The sequence below is a fragment of the Chiloscyllium punctatum genome, chromosome 10 (genome assembly GCF_047496795.1).
Source record: "Chiloscyllium punctatum isolate Juve2018m chromosome 10, sChiPun1.3, whole genome shotgun sequence".
NCBI classification, from domain to species: Eukaryota; Metazoa; Chordata; class Chondrichthyes; order Orectolobiformes; family Hemiscylliidae; genus Chiloscyllium; species Chiloscyllium punctatum.
This window is the reverse complement of record NC_092748.1, coordinates 57,112,487-57,130,150: the sequence shown is the minus strand read 5'-3', so window position 1 is coordinate 57,130,150 and position 17,664 is coordinate 57,112,487. Positions and strand designations below refer to the sequence as shown.

Here is a 17,664-nt window from a genome sequence, read left to right as displayed (position 1 = left end):
ACCGGCAATTCAGACAAACATTTTCCCAACAGACGGTAAAGTGCGGGATGTTACATGTGGAGTAGCTAACCCTGGCTGCTGCCGCAGGTTCACTGATAGATGTTGAATGTTTGCACTTGTTGCACAGAGAAGCTGGTGTTCAGTCAGCAGTGCAGTGGTATCTCTTACCCCCCCTGCTGTCAGCTCTCCGCAGTTGCTTGTGTCCGCTCTCATGGGTGCAGACAGCTGCTGTGGCCACTCGACTTACACGCGGCACTTTCCCTTTGCTGAGGCACAAAGCGCTTCTCTCTAGCTTCTGCACTCTGACGTCAAAAGGAGTTGTTTTTGCTCCCAGCTGTGGGGCTTTAAATGTGAGGAGATGATTTTCCCAGCAGCCAGCTCCTCCTGACTCGATCGTCCTCTTGTTTGCAAGAAGTCTGTACAGCTGCTGAGCCCATGATCTCCCTGGCCATGGTCGCTGCTCATAGCTCGTCCCAATCCTCAGCATCATCAGAATGGATCTCTTGCCTGGATAAAAGGTAGCGAATGTCATCTGGGAACCTTCAACATAGGACAGGAAGTGGAAATAATGCGATCAAGATTTCTTAGCAATAGCTCGACTCGGGTTTCTTTCGGTTCTGCAGAAAATGAAATCAAGGGGATGTGATGATAAACAAAGACGTTTAATGATTTTAGAACAGTCCACAATAGCAGGCAGGCAGGTTGGAAGATGGTTACGCGGTTAAGATGTTTTCTTTCGACCTCTGAATAATATCGATTACATATGTATTATATATATCATGCAGTACAGGCAATTTTCCTTATTCCTACATCAGACCTGGTTAGCTGCTTATTTGAATGCACAAGTAAGCACCGCGATAGGAGAATGGTGTTATTTTGTATATTTAAATCCCACAAGTATTGAATATCCATGTAAATATCCACCTTAAGACGCGACACCGGTATTTTTTGCAGACAATTATGACAAACTTTGATTTTTAATATTTTATGTGAAAGATGTACATTCCTGAACCTCGTGTTTCAGTGGGGATAAGGTGATGTAAGTTTGGTGTCCATTTCTACCAGTCTCAGTTGGAAGAATGGTGATGAAAAGGCAAGATAACGTGGGAATGTAGGCCTCCCTTATACATCAAAGCGATGTGATTAGTTTATAGATTATGAATGAATAACGTTATGTGATTTATACTTGGGCAACTAACCATTTCTGCTGGCAGTAAAGCTTTGGAATACATTCTTGAAATCTAAATCAATGTTTTATTCTTAAGGTTACACAGGACCCTTTAAAACTAGCTCCAGTAAAATGAAATAGTTGATGGCTGAAGCGGGCTCCTGATGCACGTGCAGAAATTGTGATGTTTGTTAATTGGTTCCTTTTAAAATAGTTTTGATTTTAAAATGTACACAAACATTTTTCAATATTTATGTTGATATCCATAGGGCAGTAGACCCCAATAATCAAACACGGGAAACTTACACTTTGACAGTGTGTACGCCATTCAGTGGTATACTGGGGATTGACTAAAATTGAATGTTAAATTTCACGTTAAATTAAAATAGAGTTTGAACAACTAATTCCAAGGCAGTAATATAAACTCAAAAATTAGATGATAGTTTACCCTGTGAGTGTTGTACAGGAGGGATTATATGATACAGATGATCTAAAAAAATGTATCTGACAAGAAGGTAATGGCAATGAAAGCAAATTATGTAAAAATTCATGAATGATTACAAGAAACATTAAAATTCACTTCAGGCTTATAGAATCAGAATTATACAGGAGGAGAGGGCTTTCAGTCCATTAAGTCTGTAACGCTAAAAATATGCTACTGCACAACCCATCCTAGTCACACTTTCCTGTACAAGTCCCATACCAATGTTATGATACTTAAAGTGCTCATCCAAGTACTTTTTAGAGTTTATGAGGTTTCCTATCACAACTACTCTCCCAGGCAGTGCAGTTCAATTTCCAACCACTCTCTGGGTAAAAATGTTTTTCCCTTCTAAACCTCCTACCTTTCCCTTTAAAACGATACCCCTTGTTTCTGACACTTTGACTAAGAGGGTCAGTTGCTTTCAATTCACTTTTGTCCATGCCTATCATAATTGTATAGACTTCTATCAGGTTCCCCCCTCAACCTTCTCTGCTTCATAGAAACCAGCCAAAACTTATCCAGCTTCACTTCACAGCTCAAGTGCTCGATCCCAAGGAAAAATCCTGATGAATCACCTTTGTACCCCTTCCAGTACAATTACATCCTTCCTATAGTGTGGTGACCACAACTTCATAGAGTATCCCAGCTGTGACCTCATCAAAGTTTTGCACAGCTCCAATGTAATATCCCTGCTCTTATAGTCTATGCCATGACTGATAAAGGCAAGCATCTCATATGCTGCCTTAATATAGAACATAGAACAGTTCAACACAGGAACAGGCCCTTTGGCCCACCATGTCTGTGCCAATCCTGTATGCCATTCTAAATGAATCCTATCTGTCTGCACATAGTCTATATCTCTCTATTCCCTGCCTGTTCATGTGTCTGTCTAAATACCATTTAAAACATTGCTATCATAATCTGGTTCTATCAGTTCACCTGGCAGCATGCTCCATGCTCATATCACACTCTGTGTAAAAAAAATACTTTGTACAGCTCCTTTCAACTGTCCCCCTCTCACCTTAAACCTATACCCCCAGTATTTGATACTTCCACCATGGGAATAAGACTGACTATCCACTCTATCCGTGCCCCTCAATTTTATGTTCTTCTATCAGGCCATCTCTCAGCCTTTGTTGCTCTAGCAAAAACAATCCAAGTTTGTCCAAACTCTCTTTATAGCTGATACACTCCAATTCAACAACATTCTGGGTAAACCACTTCTGCATCTTCTCCAAAGTTTCCATATCCTTCCTATATTGTGGCGATCAGAACTGTGCACAATACTCCAAATGTGGCCCTACTAAAGTTATATATGGCTGCAACATGATTTGTCAACTTTTATACTCAATAGTCCAGACTGATGAAGGCAAGCATACTGTCCACCTTCTTTACCACCTTATCCACATGTGTTGCCATTTTCAAGAAGCTATGGACTTGCACCCAAGATCCCTCTGTATAGCAATGCTGTTAAGGGTCCTGCCATTAACTATATATTTTCCACTTGCATTTGATCTCCCAAAATGTGTCACCTCACACTTGTCTTCTGCCATTCCTTTGCCCAGCTTTCCAACTGATCCATATCCTTCTATATCCTTTGACAGCCTTCCTCATTATCCACAACTCCACCAATTTTTGTGTCATATGCAAACTTACTAATCAGGCCACCAACACTTTCGTCCAAACAATTTATATATATTACAAACAACAGAGCTCCCAGCACTGATCTTTATGGACACCATTGGTTACAGACCTCCAGTCAGAAAAATACCCCTCCAACTACCCTCTGTTTTCTATAGCAAAGCCAATTTTGTACCAAGTTTACCAACTCACTATGGATCTCATGTACCTTAATCTTTTGAACCAGCCTACCATGAGGGACTTTCTTAAATGCTTTAGTAAAGCCTATGTAGACAAGATCCACTGCCCTTCCTTAATCATCTTTGTTACTTCCTCAAAAAACTCAATCAAGTTATTGAGACATGATCTCACCCACACAGTGTCATGCTGACTATCCCTGAGAAGTACATTGTTTTCCTATTGCACATAAATCCCATCCCTAAATATTTTCTCCAATAATTTCCCGACCACTGATGTAAAGCTCACCAGCCAATCATTTCCTGGATTGCCCTGTTGCTCTTCTTTAACAATGGAACATTGGCCAAAGAGGATACATAGATTTCTGACAAGGCTTCAGCAATCTCCTCTCTTAATATTGTAGGATCAATCAAGTCAGGCACTGGGGACTTATCTACCCTAATGTTTGTCAAGACATCCAACATCCCCTCCTTCTCAACACTGATGTAGGATTATAGAATCCCTAAGTGAATAAAGCAATCCATTCTGGCCATTGAGACAACAGCAACCCACTGAAGAGCATTCCACTGAAACCCATCCCATCTCTGTTACCCTGCATTTCCCATGGTTAATCCACCTATTCTACACATCCCTAGACACTATGGGCAATTTAGCATGGCCAAATCACCTAACCTGCACGTCTTTGGACTTTGGGAGGAAACTGGTGCACCTGCAGGAAACTCATTCAGATATGGAGTGAATGTGAAAACTCTACACAGCCAGTTGCCCAAGGGTGGATTCAAACCCAGGTCCCTGGCACTGTGAAGCAGCAATGCTAACCACTGAGCCACCATGCCACCCCATGCTCTAGAGCATCAAGATAGTTCTCTCTAATCCTACCATCATCCATGTTCTTCTTCTTGGTGAATACTGATACTCTGTACTGTACCCACTTCCTCTGGCTCCACAAGTAAATTACCTCCTTTGTCCTTGAGTGGAGCTATCCTTTACCTAGTTGCCCTCTTTCTCCTAATATATGAATAAAATACCTTGGGATGCTCCATAGTCCTACTTGCCAAGAACATTCCATGGCCTCCTATAGCCCTCCTAATCCCTTGTTAAAGTTCTTTCCTGTTTCCTTTATATTCCTCAAGAACTTGCTTGATTTCAGTTTCCTAAACCTTACATATGTTTCCTTATTATTATTGATACAATTTCTCTCGTCTCTAAATCTTGCCATTCTTATCTTTCATCCTCACAGGAACATGCTGGCCCTGAACTTTAATAATCTAACCTTTAAAACACTCCCACATGTGAGATGTAAATTTACTCTGAAACAGCTGACCCCAATCTAATATTTCCAGTTCCTGCCTCATCCTGCCCTTCTCTCAACCACCTTTCGATAAAGGCTACAATATCATAGTCCCATGTATTAATCCAGGCCCTAAGTTTATCTGTCTTACCTGTTATACTCCTTGTACTAAAATAAAGATACTTTAGATCGTCAATCCTGCTGTGTTCATTAATCTGGCCCTGCTTTTTATTCCTATTAGACTTACTTGACTCAACCTTCTCCTTAACGAATGCACATGCTGATCTACTGCGCTGGTTCCCCTCCCCTCCAGCACTAATTTAAATGCTCCAAAGTGGCACTAGCAAAGCTGTCCAGTTTAGGTGCATCTGTCCTTCTTGTACAGGTCCCTGGAATAATCTAGATATCTGAAGTGTTCCCTCCTACACCAGCTCTTCAGCCACATATTACCTTGCTATTTCTAGCACATGCAATAATCCCAAGATTGCAACTGGTGCTCGGAATCCCGCTTTTCCACTTTCTACCTAACACCCTAACTTCCCTTTCAGGACCTCACTTCTCTTTCTACCTGTGCTGTTAGTGCCAATATGGACCATGACCTCTGGCTGCTCACCCTCTCCTTTCAGAATGTCTTGTGACTGCTCAGAGCCATCCTTGATCTTGGCACTAGGGAGGCAACAAATATTTTGAAGTTTTAATCTTGATCACACAAATGCCTATTTGTGGCCCTGACTATACAGTCCCCTATCATTACTGCTCACTTACGCTTTACCCTCCCTGCTGTAAAATTGTCCCAGTCATGGTGCCATTGATCTGGCTGCTACTGTTGTTTTCCACTGAGAGGCCAGCTTCCCCAACAGTATCTAAAATGGTTTACTTGGTTGAGAAGGGAATAGCCATAGGGGACTCCTGCACCATCTGCCTGCCCCTCCTGGTGACCACCCATCTACTTGGCTGAAACTTTAGTGATAAGATTAGATTACTTACAGTGTGCAAACAGGCCCTTTGTCCCAACAAGTTCACACCGACCCTCCGAAGAGCAACACACTTAGACCCATACCCCTACATTTACCCCTTCACCTAACACTACAGGCAATTTAGCATGGCCAATTCACCTAACCTGCACGTCTTTGGACTGTGGGAGGAAACCGGAGCACCCAGAGGAAACCCACGCAGACACGGGGAGAATGTGCAAACTCCGCACAGACAGTTGCCCGAGGCGGGAATTGAACCTGGGTCTCTGGCACTGTGAGGCAGCAGTGCTAACCACTGTGCCATGTGTGACCACCTCCTTGAAACTCCTATCTATAAAACTTTCGCCTTCTGTATGCTCCTCAGTGAGTCCACCGGCTGCTCCAATCGATCCCACAGTGAAACCTAATGCTTACTAAAGCCTGCACTTTGACCCCACAACCCCACTCCAAAATGGCCGATCCAGCAAGAGCTTGCCTCCTTCTTTATCTACTGCAGTCATATCTCCCAGAGTCCTCCTCAGCCATTTCTCACCACTGCATTATGTCCTCTGTAGTTCACCCTTACTATCCTATTAACCTGTCCTCCCACTTTCAGAGATCTGTGGATAGGCACCACATGCACTCTGTTCCCCTGAGCTTCTGAGTGTCTTGCCATTTATTGTGAACTAAGAGAAAGTGAGGACTGCAGATGCTGGAGATCAGAGTCGAGTGTCTGGTGCTGAAAAAGCACAGCAGGTCAGGCAGCATCCGAGGAGTAGAAGAATCAATGTTTCGGGCATAAGCCATTCATCAGGAATGAGACTCATTAGCCAAGGGGGTAGAGAGATAAATGAGAGGGTGGTGGGGCTGGAGGGCAGCTAACTGAGAGTGTGATAGGTAGATGAAGGTGGGTGTAATGGTGATAGGTTGGCGAGGAGGGTAGAGTGGATGGGTGGGAAGGAAGATGGACAGGTAGGACAGGTCATGAGGGCGGTGCCAAGTTAGAAGGTTGGATCTGGGATAAGATGGGGAGAGAGACAATAAAGAAACTGGTGAATCCACATTAATCTCGTGTGTTTGGAGGGCCCCAAGGCGGAAAATGAGGCGTTCCTCCTCCAGGTGTCGGGTAGTTGGGGTTTGGGGTTAGAGGAGGCCCAATACATGCATGAACTTGATGGGGTGAGAATGGGAGGGGGAGTTAAAGTGTTTGGCCACAGGGCAGTGGGGTTGCTTTGTGCGTGTGTTCCTGAGTTGTTTGCTGAAGCTTTCTACAAGTAGGAGTACTGTCTCCCCAGTGTAGAGAAGACTGCAACGGGAGCAATGGATACAGTAAATGACATGTGGAAGCGCAGGTAAAACTCTGATGGATGCGGAAGGCTCCTTTAGTGCCATGGATGGAGTGAGGGGGGAGGTGTGGGCACAGGTTTTGCAATTCCTGCGGTGGCAGGGGAAGATGCTGGGAGGAGAGGGTGGGTTGGTGAGAGGCGTGGACCTGACAAGAGGATCACAGAGGGAATGGTCTTTACGGAATGCAGATAGGGGTGGGAAGGGAACTATATCTCTGTTGGTGGATTCCGTTTGGCAGAAATGGCAGAGGATGATGAGTTGTATGATAGGCTGGGGCCTATTTTCTCTGGAGCATTGGAGGCTGAAGGGTGACCTTATAGAGATTTATAAAATCATGAGGGGCATGGATAGGGAAAATTGAAAGATCTTTTCCCTAGGGTGGAAGATTTAAGAATTAGAGGGCATAGGTTTAAGGGAAGAGGGGAAAGATTTAAAGGGGACCTCGGGCAACTTTTCCATCCGGAGAGTGGTGTGTGTATGGAATAAGCTGCCAGAGGAAGTGGTGGAGGCTGGTACAATTATATCATTTAAAAGACATCAATAGGAAGGACATGGGCCAAATGCTGGCAAATGGGACTGGATTTAGTTGGGATATCCAGTCGGCATGAACAAGTTAGACCAAAGTGTCTGTTTTTGTGCTGTACGTCACTATGACTCTATCAGCTCCCAGTGATTGATCTTATTTGCTCTCATAATTTACTTTTTGTAGATATTATAAACGTTTTAAGCCTTTCATGTGTCAATTTCCCTCAGTTGAGCCATATCTTTGGATTGGATTTTTGTGTAGATGCTTCAGTGTGCGTGTGGCCACACTGTCAGTTTTTTGGAGGAAATCTGATTTCCTCCAACATTTCTGACCTGGTGTCATTTCCCTCAGGCCTCTTTGAGTGTTGGGCTGAGTGTGCAAAACACACACCTGTCCCTACTGAGGTCAGATTCCCATTGTTTTGACTTTTCACACTCACTCCTCATACACTTGAACTTGGCTTGCAAACTGCATTGTAAACCTGGGGGCTGTGTGAAAAGCCATAAAAGGCTTATGAGTTCACAACTGGACAGGTGTGTAGCTCGTGATCTGTAAAAGTGTGCACACCGGGTTTTCCTGAGCGGGGGTGGGGTAGCTTTGGCCTTTATCTCCAGGTTTGGAGCTAGTTGTTTCAAATCCCACCGTAGGAGTGGAGGAGCTAGATGGATACTTGAATGTAGTGCTGAGGGAATGCTGCCATATTGGGGAATATTTCCTTTTAGATCAGATGCAAAACCAGTTTTGATGATATAGCATATTCCGTGGCCCTAAGCAAAGAAGAGCAGGGAATTCTCATGATGTCGTGGTGAAATTTTCTCTCTGACCAACTTCATTAAAAAGGATTGAAAAAGTAAATTGTTTATCATGAAGCACTTTGCAATATTCTGAGGACTTGATAAGAAACTATGCACATCAATTGCATTTGTAGCTTTTTGATTAGAAACAGCATAATGTAAGATATGTTTAAATTCTACTTACTGGATCTTTTCTAATGGTTCACGACAACATGTTTGGTTAACTTTATTTGTACTTCTACAAGGTATTTAAACAAAAGAAAAGCTGTGCATGTGTGAGATAGAGAGAGAATGCCCAATAGGTTTAGTTACAATTAACTATGAAATACCATATTGTGCTTTAGTAATGCCTGTTTCCATTGCTGACCATGGAGTACTATGTAGCACAGTGGTAATGCTCTCACTGCTGTGTGTGGCTCCAAGTCCCCTTCAGTGGGCATCAGGACATGATTTAGGCTAACACAGCATTGCAGTACTGAGGGGATGTTCCATGGTCCGAGGTATCATTTCTTGGATAAGACATTCTGAAGTGGATGTGAACGATTCCACAGCAAGATTTCAAAGAGGAACAGAGGAATTCTCCCATGTCCAAATAATATTTATCCCTGAACCAAGATCACCATAAAGGATGATTTGCTTGTCATTACATTCCTATTTGGAAATGTTGCTGTATTTCTTACATTTCAACAGGAGCTTCAGTTCTCTGCCCAAAGGCGATTCTATCCCACAGTACCGTGAACTGTAGCGTGGACAGGGCAAGGAGGCTCAGCTGGAATGTGAAGTTGGCAATAATCTGCTCCACACCAGCTATCCAGTCATCTGTTCCAATCAATTCTTTAAAGAGCTATAACATACACTTTGCCCTGTTTGTTGCATCCTGGAGTTATGAACAATGATGTCTGCAATTTCTTTCTATGTCATGGCTGAAAAGGCAACTGTCCCTCCCTAAATGGCTGCCTTTGTCATGTGCTGGGAGGATCTATGGATGATACTCACTGTGTCATAAGATATTCACAGCTATGGCTACATTTCCAAATTGTTTAATTGCTTATAAAGCTTGGTGGGACATCTTAAGGTCTTAAAAGATCTTATGTAAATGCAAGTTATTTATTTTTCCTTCAGTTACAACATACTGCAATATTATATCAAGCATTGATATAAGCCTTGGTTATCTCTCCAGAAGCTAAGAGCCAGATATTAAATTTAGATGTTAGCACATTTTACAAATCAATAACTTTTAATGATTTATGGAAAGGTTGTTCAGATGCAAGTCTTAAATGCAGCTCCATTCACATTAAAAAAACTTAACAATCTGTTGCAGTCATGGAAGACCTTGAATTAACTCTACAGAGGCTGGTATTCTGTCATGAAGTCACTCTTTATTTACATAGTGGATGACCTTGACACTGATCCAACTCCCTCAGAGCCAGCATTCAGAGAGAACAGGGTGTCTGACACTCCAGTTTTTTCTTCTTTTTTTATCTTCCTTTTTTCTTTTTTTTCTCGAGTGAAGAAGGTGACACTCCAGTTTATTTAAAAAAAGTTTTTCTCCACACTATTGCCTAACTGCGGTAGTGCTTGTTTTGTCCCCTGCACCCATGGTGTGTGTGTGCAGGTGTGAGACACAGTGAGAGACACAAGGTGCACAAACCTTTATTCAGTTTCCACCACCAGGAAGAAAGGAAACACCCAAGTCACACACTGCTCCAGCTCCCTCAGAGCCAGATCTCAGAGTGAACAGAACCTCTGACACTCCTGTTTATTTTTTTAATAAGATGTCTGACACTCCTGTTTTTTTTACTTTGTTTTCTTTCCCCACACTACCCCCTAACTGCGGTAGTGCTTATTTTTTCCCCAGCACCCATGTTGTGTGTGTGCAGGTGTGAGACACAGTGAGAGACACAAGGTGTACGAATCTTTATTCAATTTCCACCACCAGGTAGATAGGAAACACCCGAGTGGCCAGTGACAAGCAGTGCCCTTCACATCAAAGGGCGATGCTGTGTGATCAAACAGTGAAGGGGAGGACAGGGATTAAATCAAAATAGAGTTGGAGGGGGAAATAATACACTCCACTCCCGGCGGTGTCCACCTCTCCCTGAACAGCACACTCCAGTTTTTTTTTTTTTAAACACCCGAGTGGCCAGTGACAAGCACTGCCCTTCACATCAAAGGGACACTCCTCTTTTTTTTCTTTTTTTATTAACCCCCACACTACCGCCTAACTGCAGTAGTGCTTATTTTTCCCCCAGCACCCATGTTGTGTGTGTGCAGGTGTGAGACACAGTGAAGGACACAAAGTGCACGAACCTTTATTCAATTTCCACCACCAGGAAGATAGAAAAACACCCGAGTGGCCAGTGACACGCACTGCCCTTCACATCAAAGGGCAATGCTGTGTGATCGAACAGTGAAGGGGAGGGCAGGGATTAAATCAAAATAGAGTTGGAGGGGGAAATAATCCACTCCCGGCGGTGTCCACCTCTCCCTGAACAGCACACTCCAGTTTATATCTGTCAGCGAGAGCTCCCTGATTGGATCAGATTAAGAGCCTGAATCAGGGAACCCATATCCTATGAGGTCCACCTGGCTGATCACATTACAATCACTTTATTCCTTCCCCTCTGAGTCAGAGGACATAAGCTGTTTTTATTTTGTAGCTCCTCCTGGGCGTTTTAGTACCAGGTCAGGTTCCTCTGACTCTACATTGGATGCACACAGCGTGTAATGTTCAGAAATTCACCTCTTGTGCCTGGGGTCTTGGGGGAAATTCATTCCCTTCTTCCAGTGGCAAAGACATCAATGTGGCAGCATCCACTGTGTCCATCTCAGAATCTGAGGTCTCTTCAATGCTTGATGGAGAAGGAGACCCCAGGAGTTCTGACAGCCTTTCTGACTGTTCCGAAGAGCAGGACATGTTTTGCTGTCACACTGTTTGCGAGTTCGTGGCTTTCATATGGTCCAACAATATGGCTTTCATATTGTTCAAAACTATCACTCCCTACCTGAACTTTATATATCCTTTGTTCATTGACCAAACCTCTTTCCCATGTAGGGCCATTTCAGTAGTTTCTACACCAACCTTTGTCCTCTGTAGTAAACTGTCTCTTGCTCAGCGGAGTCTGGCATCTGGTACTGGTCCTCTTGATGCTGTTTCACCCTCTCCTCTCGGTCTGGGAAGATCAGATTTAACCTGGTGTGGCATCTTGTTGGAGCTATCCTGTAGTTGCATGAGGGGTGGTACGACAATCAAATAGGAACCGGGACAGTTTGGTATCTAGCGAAACTGTAGGCTGTTTCTTCAAACTTGTCTTCAAAGTTTGAGCTGCTGTTTCTGTCAGACCGTTGGATGACAGCTGGTATGGAGCTGTCTTTATATGTTGAATCCTATTTGACTTTAGGAAATGCTCAGATTCTCTGCTGGTAAATAATAGCTTATTATCTGTGACCGACATTTTGGGGAGTTGGTGGAGGCTGATACAATTGCAACATTTAAAAGCCATCTGGATGAGTATATGAATAGGCAAGGTTTAGAGAGATATAGTGGTCAGGTCCATGCCCCCCTACAACCCACCCCCCCATCCTGGCACCTTCCCCTGCACCGCAGGAACTGTAAAACCTGCGCCCACACTTCCTCCCTCACCTCTATCCAAGGCCCTAAAGGGGCTTTCCACATCCATCAAAGTTTTACCTGCACATCCACTAATATCATTTATTGTATCCATTGCTCCCGTTGCCGTCTCCTCTACATTGGGGAGACTGGGCGCCTCCTAGCAGAGCGCTTTAGGGAACATCTCTGGGACACCCGCACCAATCAACCACATTTCAACTCCCCCTCCCACTCTGCCGAGGACATGGAGGTCCTGGGCCTCCTTCACCACTGCTCCCTCACCACCAGATGCCTGGAGGAAGAATGCCTCATCTTCTGCTTCGGAACACTTCAACCCCAGGGCATCAATGTGGATTTCAACAGTTTCCTCATTTCCCCTTCCCCCACCTCACCCTAGTTCCAAACTATCAGCTCAGCACTGTCCCCATGACTTGTCTGGACTTGTCCTACCTGCCTATCTCCTTTTCCACCTATCCATTCCACCCTCTCCTCCCTAACCTATCACCTTCATCCCCTCCCCCACTCACCTATTGTACTCTATGCTACTTTCTCCCCACCCCCACCCTCCTTTAGCTTATCTCTCCACGCTTCAGGCTCTCTGCCTTTATTCCTGATGAAGGGCTTTTGCCCGAAACGTCGATTTCGCTGCTCGTTGGATGCTGCCTGAACTGCTGTGCTCTTCCAGCACCACTAATCCAGAATCTGGTTTCCAGCATCTGCAGTCATTGTTTTTACCTTAGGTCCAATGCTGGCAAATGAGATGAGATTAATTTAGGATATTTCATCAACATGGAGAGTTAGATCAAAAGGTCTGTTTCCATGCTGTAAATCCATGACTCTATGAGTCCATAAGTTTGTGTATTGCAAAAGATGCGTGCCATTTTTCTGTCATTGTTCCAGTATTTGACTAATGAATTATTCATATCCAACTACTTTGAGTGGTTGTCTACAATTACAAAGAACATTGATTTCTTGAAAGGAGCTCAATAAGCAACTTGTAAGTAAATTCAGGGTACACCCATTCATTCCCATGAATGTGGGGGAGCTGATGATGGGAACTTTTGATACTCTGGGCACTGCCCCACCAACACGGCTATGTGCGCATCCAGTCTTGGCCATCAGACATAACTTCTCAACAACGTTTTCATTTTGGAAACCTCTGGATGACCCTGGTGGAGTTCAGCCAGTTTTTGGCAGCACACTTTGCTTGGACCAATCACTCTTGCTCTCCATTACAATATGATCTACGGAGATATGGTCTCTCTGGGTCCAAAGTGGTTTCAGTTGTGGTTGTGATGGTCCTGTGGTTTCCCCCATCGCTAGCAGCTGTTCCAGTTTTGCCAGGACAGGATTGTTCTGTGTCCAAATTCTGATATTGTCAGCTATGACTAGAACATTTAAAACTATTACGTACACTTCCAGTGGTGGTATATCCGCCAGTGGGAGGTGGCTCAAAGTGTCTGCATTTGCTACTTGGCCTCCAGGAGGGTGTTCCAATCTGTAATTATATGTGTTGAATTTGGCCTGAAGCTCTGGGCAGCACTGCCTTGACCTCTTTAAGCAGACCTAATAGAGGTTCGTGATCCATTGTTATTACAACTCTACATCCATGAAGGTGGAGACAGTAAGGATTGCAGATACTGGAGGATAGAGTCAATAGATGTGAAGCCAGAGAAGCACAGCAGGTCAGATAGCATCTGGAGGAGCAGAAACATCAATGTTTCAGGCCGAAACCCGTTGTCAGTACTGGGTATCTTCATTTGAGAAGAATGACGAAGGGTTTCATCCTGAAACGTTGACTCTCCTGCTCCTTGGATGCTATCTAACCTGTTGTGCTTTTCCATCTTCACATCTATTGACATTCATGAAGGTATTGGTGGAACTTCCTGACTCCAAACATGACCGACACACCTTCTCTCTCTCTCTGTACGGTGGCACAGCGGTTAGCACTGCTGCCTCACAGCACCAGAGACCCGGGTTCAATTACCGACTCAGGCGACTGACTGTGTGGAGTTTGCACATTCTCCCTATGTCTGCGTGGGTTTCCTCCGGGTGCTCCGGTTTCCTCCCACAGTCCAAAGATGTGCAGGTCAGGTGAATTGGCCATGCTGAATTGCCTGTAGTGTTAGGTAAAGGGGTAAATGTAGGGGTATGGGTTAGTTGCGCTTCGGCGGGTCGGTGTGGACTTGTTGGGCCGAAGGGCCTGTTTCCACACTGTAAGTAATCTAATCTAATCTAATCTCTGGGTGTATCTATGTTATGCATTAGCCAAAGTTCCCTCTGCATATACTATTGGGCTTTCCTCTCCATTGGACCACGTATGTTCTAATACTACCCAGGTGCAATATAGGGAGACATCACGTGTCAACACCAGATCTCCCTTACGATCATAGTGTGCCAACACCTTAAAGGATAAGAGCTGTTTGTTCACTTTCCTGAAAGCTATGGTTTGGCCACTCAACCATTTCCAAGGCTGACCCTTTTTTAGGAGTTGATGCAAAAGTACCAGGATGGAGGCCAGGTTATATATGAATTTTCTGTAATAATTCACCAGCCCAAGGGCAGACATAAGCTCTAGCACAGACGTGGGAACCTTTGATCACCATCACTTTATCTTCCATTGGACGTAAGCTGGTCTAGTCGATTCTGTAGCTCAAGTCAGTCACTTGTGGTGCTGGGAACACATTTTTCCCTTCCTAGGCATACGCCTTCCTAACAGAACCATCTAAGGACTGTTTCCAGATTCTCTAAGTCCTCCGCATTGATCTTCCCTTTCATTAGCACACCATTTACATAAATGGAGTCCTGGTAGATCTTGCAAAATGTTCTCCTTCATCTGCTGAAATATTGCAGAGGTTGACGATACCCCAAATGGCAATCTCATGTATTGGTACAAACCGTTATTAATTGTAACATACTTTTGAGAATCCTCATCTAACTGCAATTTGCAAGTACAAATGCCTCACGTCCAGCTTGGAGAAGGACAGCACACCTGCTAGCTTTGTGTAAAAGTCCTCTCTGCAAGGAATTAGGTATTTATCCAGTTGCAAAAAGTTTGTTCAGAATGCCCACAAAGGCGAATGGACCTTTGGGCTTCATAATCGGTACCACTGGTGCTGCCCATTCCACATGCTGTATTGGTTTGATAATTCCTTCACTTTCCAGCTTTCTGCACATGACACTGGGTAGCCTCACAGAATTGTGAAATTGCTTCCTGGTCAACATGTAAGGTGGTCTTGGCTCTTCAATGGCTGGGTTGAATGAGTTAAGTTTCCCAAATAATGGCATGATGCCAGAAATGCTTGCCCCAACTCAAAGACAACTGTTGCGAGCAAGTTTCTTAAAGAATGTGCTTTACTCTCATCACCACTGAAATAACTTGAGAGAGGCTGGTATCCCATCACCAAGTTGCTCTTTATTTACTTATGGAAAGTCCTTGACACTGGTCCAGCTCCCTCACATGCCAGCTCTCGGAGTGTCAAAATGTCTGACAATCCTCTTTTTATCTGTCTGATTGGACCAGATTAACAGCTCTCGGCAACTAACTCATATTCTGTGAGATCCACCTGGCTATCCTTGTTTCAATCGCTACAGAACTTGTACAAAATATTGTTCTATAAAATATCAAAATAAGTGAACCAGCAGCGTGACTCAAGCTGATTAACCTGAGCTATTCATAGTTGTAGGTCTTCTTAAACTTGAAGCTGCATGTGATTTTTATAAGAAGCAGAATCCAAATTCATGTATAACAATGTAGATTGATTTTTGTGAGCATTGTACTGCAATTCTAAGTGCAAAAGCCAATGGCATTCAACTTGAGTTTGTGTATAGATATATACAATTTTTGTTAATACAATTTGAGAGATAATGGTAATTCTTCATTGTCTTGGCAGAAATAAAAGTCAACCAAGTAGGGAAGGGTAGCCGGTTCCTTAGTAAATCCATTGATTTTTAACAAACTCTAGGAGCTTTCATCATTGTGAGCATAGGAAACGTTTGGAAAATGAAGGCTACAGAACATGTGCCCTTCCCCAAAGAATGAATGTTCTCTGATGTACTCCCAAAAAGGGATTAATTTGATTTGCATACAATACTTAGTGACATTTTGCAGATTACTGGGATAAAATCCTATTCTATCACATTTTGGCTATCACATACGTCCCTTGAATGTAGAACATAACAACGCAGTACAGGTCCTTCGGCCCTCAATGTTGTGCCGACTTGTTGAATCAATCTGAAGCCTACCTATCCTACACTATTTCATTTTCATCCATGCTTATCCAATGACCATTTAAATGCCCCTGAAGTTGGCGAGTCTACTGCTGTTGCAGACAGGGCGTTGCATGCCCCTACTACTCTCCGAGTAAATAAACTACCTCTGACATCTGTCCTGTATCTATCACCCCTCAGTTTAAAGCTATGTCCCCTCATGCTCGCCATCACCATCTGAGGACAAAGGCTCTCACTATCCCCCCTGTCTAACCTCTGATCATCTTATATGTCTCAATTAAGTCACCTCTCAACCTTAGAGTCATAGAGATGTACAGCATGGAAACAGACCCTTCGGTCCAACCCGTCCATGCTGACCAGATATCCCAACCCAATCTAATCCCACCTGCCAGCACCTGGCCCATATCCCTCCAAACCCTTCCTATTCATATACCCATCCAAATGCCTCTTAAATGTTGCAATTATACCAGCCTCCACCACTTCCTCTGGCAGCTCATTCCATTCACGTACCACCCTCTGCGTGAAAACGTTGACCCTTAGGTCTCTTTTATATCTTTCCCCTCTCACCCTAAACCTATGCCCTCTAGTTCTGGACTCTCCCACCCCAGGGAAAAGACTTTGTCTATTTATCGTATCCATGCCCCTCATGATTTTGTAAACCTCTGTAAGGTCACCCCTCAGCCTCCGACGCTCCAGGGAAAACAGCCCCAGCCTGTTCAGCCTCTCCCTGTAGCTCAAATCCTCCAACCCTGGCAACATCCTTGTAAATCTTTTCTGAACCCTTTCAAGTTTCACAACATCTTTCCGATAGGAAGAAGACCAGAATTGCACGCAATATTCCAACAGGGGCCTAACCAATGTCCTGTACAGCCGCAACATGACCTCCCAACTCCTGTTCTCAATACTCTGACTAATAAAGGAAAGCATACCAAACGCCTTCTTCACTATCCTATCTACCAAAGTCTCTCTGTTCAGCAACACTCCCTAGGACCTTACCATTAAGAGTATGAGTCCTGCTAAGATTTGCTTTCTCAAAATGCAGCACCTTGCATTTATCTGAATTAAACTCCATCTGTCACTTCTCAGCCCATTGGCCCATCTGGTCCTGATCCTGTTGTAATCTGAGGTAACCATCTTCGCTGTCCACTACACCTCCAATTTTGGTGTCATCTGCAAACTTACTAACTGTACCTCTTATGTTCTCATCCAAATCATTTATGTAAATGACCAAAAGTAGAGGGCCCAGCACCGATCCTTGTGGCACTCTACTGGTCACAGGCCTCCAGTCTGAAAAACAACCCTCCACCACCACCCTCTATCTTGGGCGGCACGGTGGCACAGTGGTTAGCACTGCTGCCTCACAGTGCCAGAGACCCAGGTTCAATTCCCGCCTCAAGCAACTAACTGTGTGGAGTTTGCATGTTCCTCCCCGTGTCTGCGTGG

General features: G+C 44.1%; 1 protein-coding gene across 3 annotated transcripts in view; it reads left to right on the top strand.

The window, feature by feature from the left end:
* Positions 1–228: 228 nt before the first annotated feature.
* rapgef4a (Rap guanine nucleotide exchange factor 4a) overlaps positions 229–17,664 on the top strand; it is a 289,463-nt gene continuing 272,027 nt past the window's right edge. For 2 of the 3 annotated variants that reach the window (XM_072579213.1, XM_072579211.1), the window contains exon 1: positions 229–518. In XM_072579213.1, the coding sequence (XP_072435314.1) occupies positions 436–518 (83 nt within the window). In that variant the 5' untranslated portion in view covers positions 229–435. The remainder of the gene's footprint in view (positions 519–17,664) is intronic. The other variant, XM_072579212.1, reaches the window with a different exon arrangement.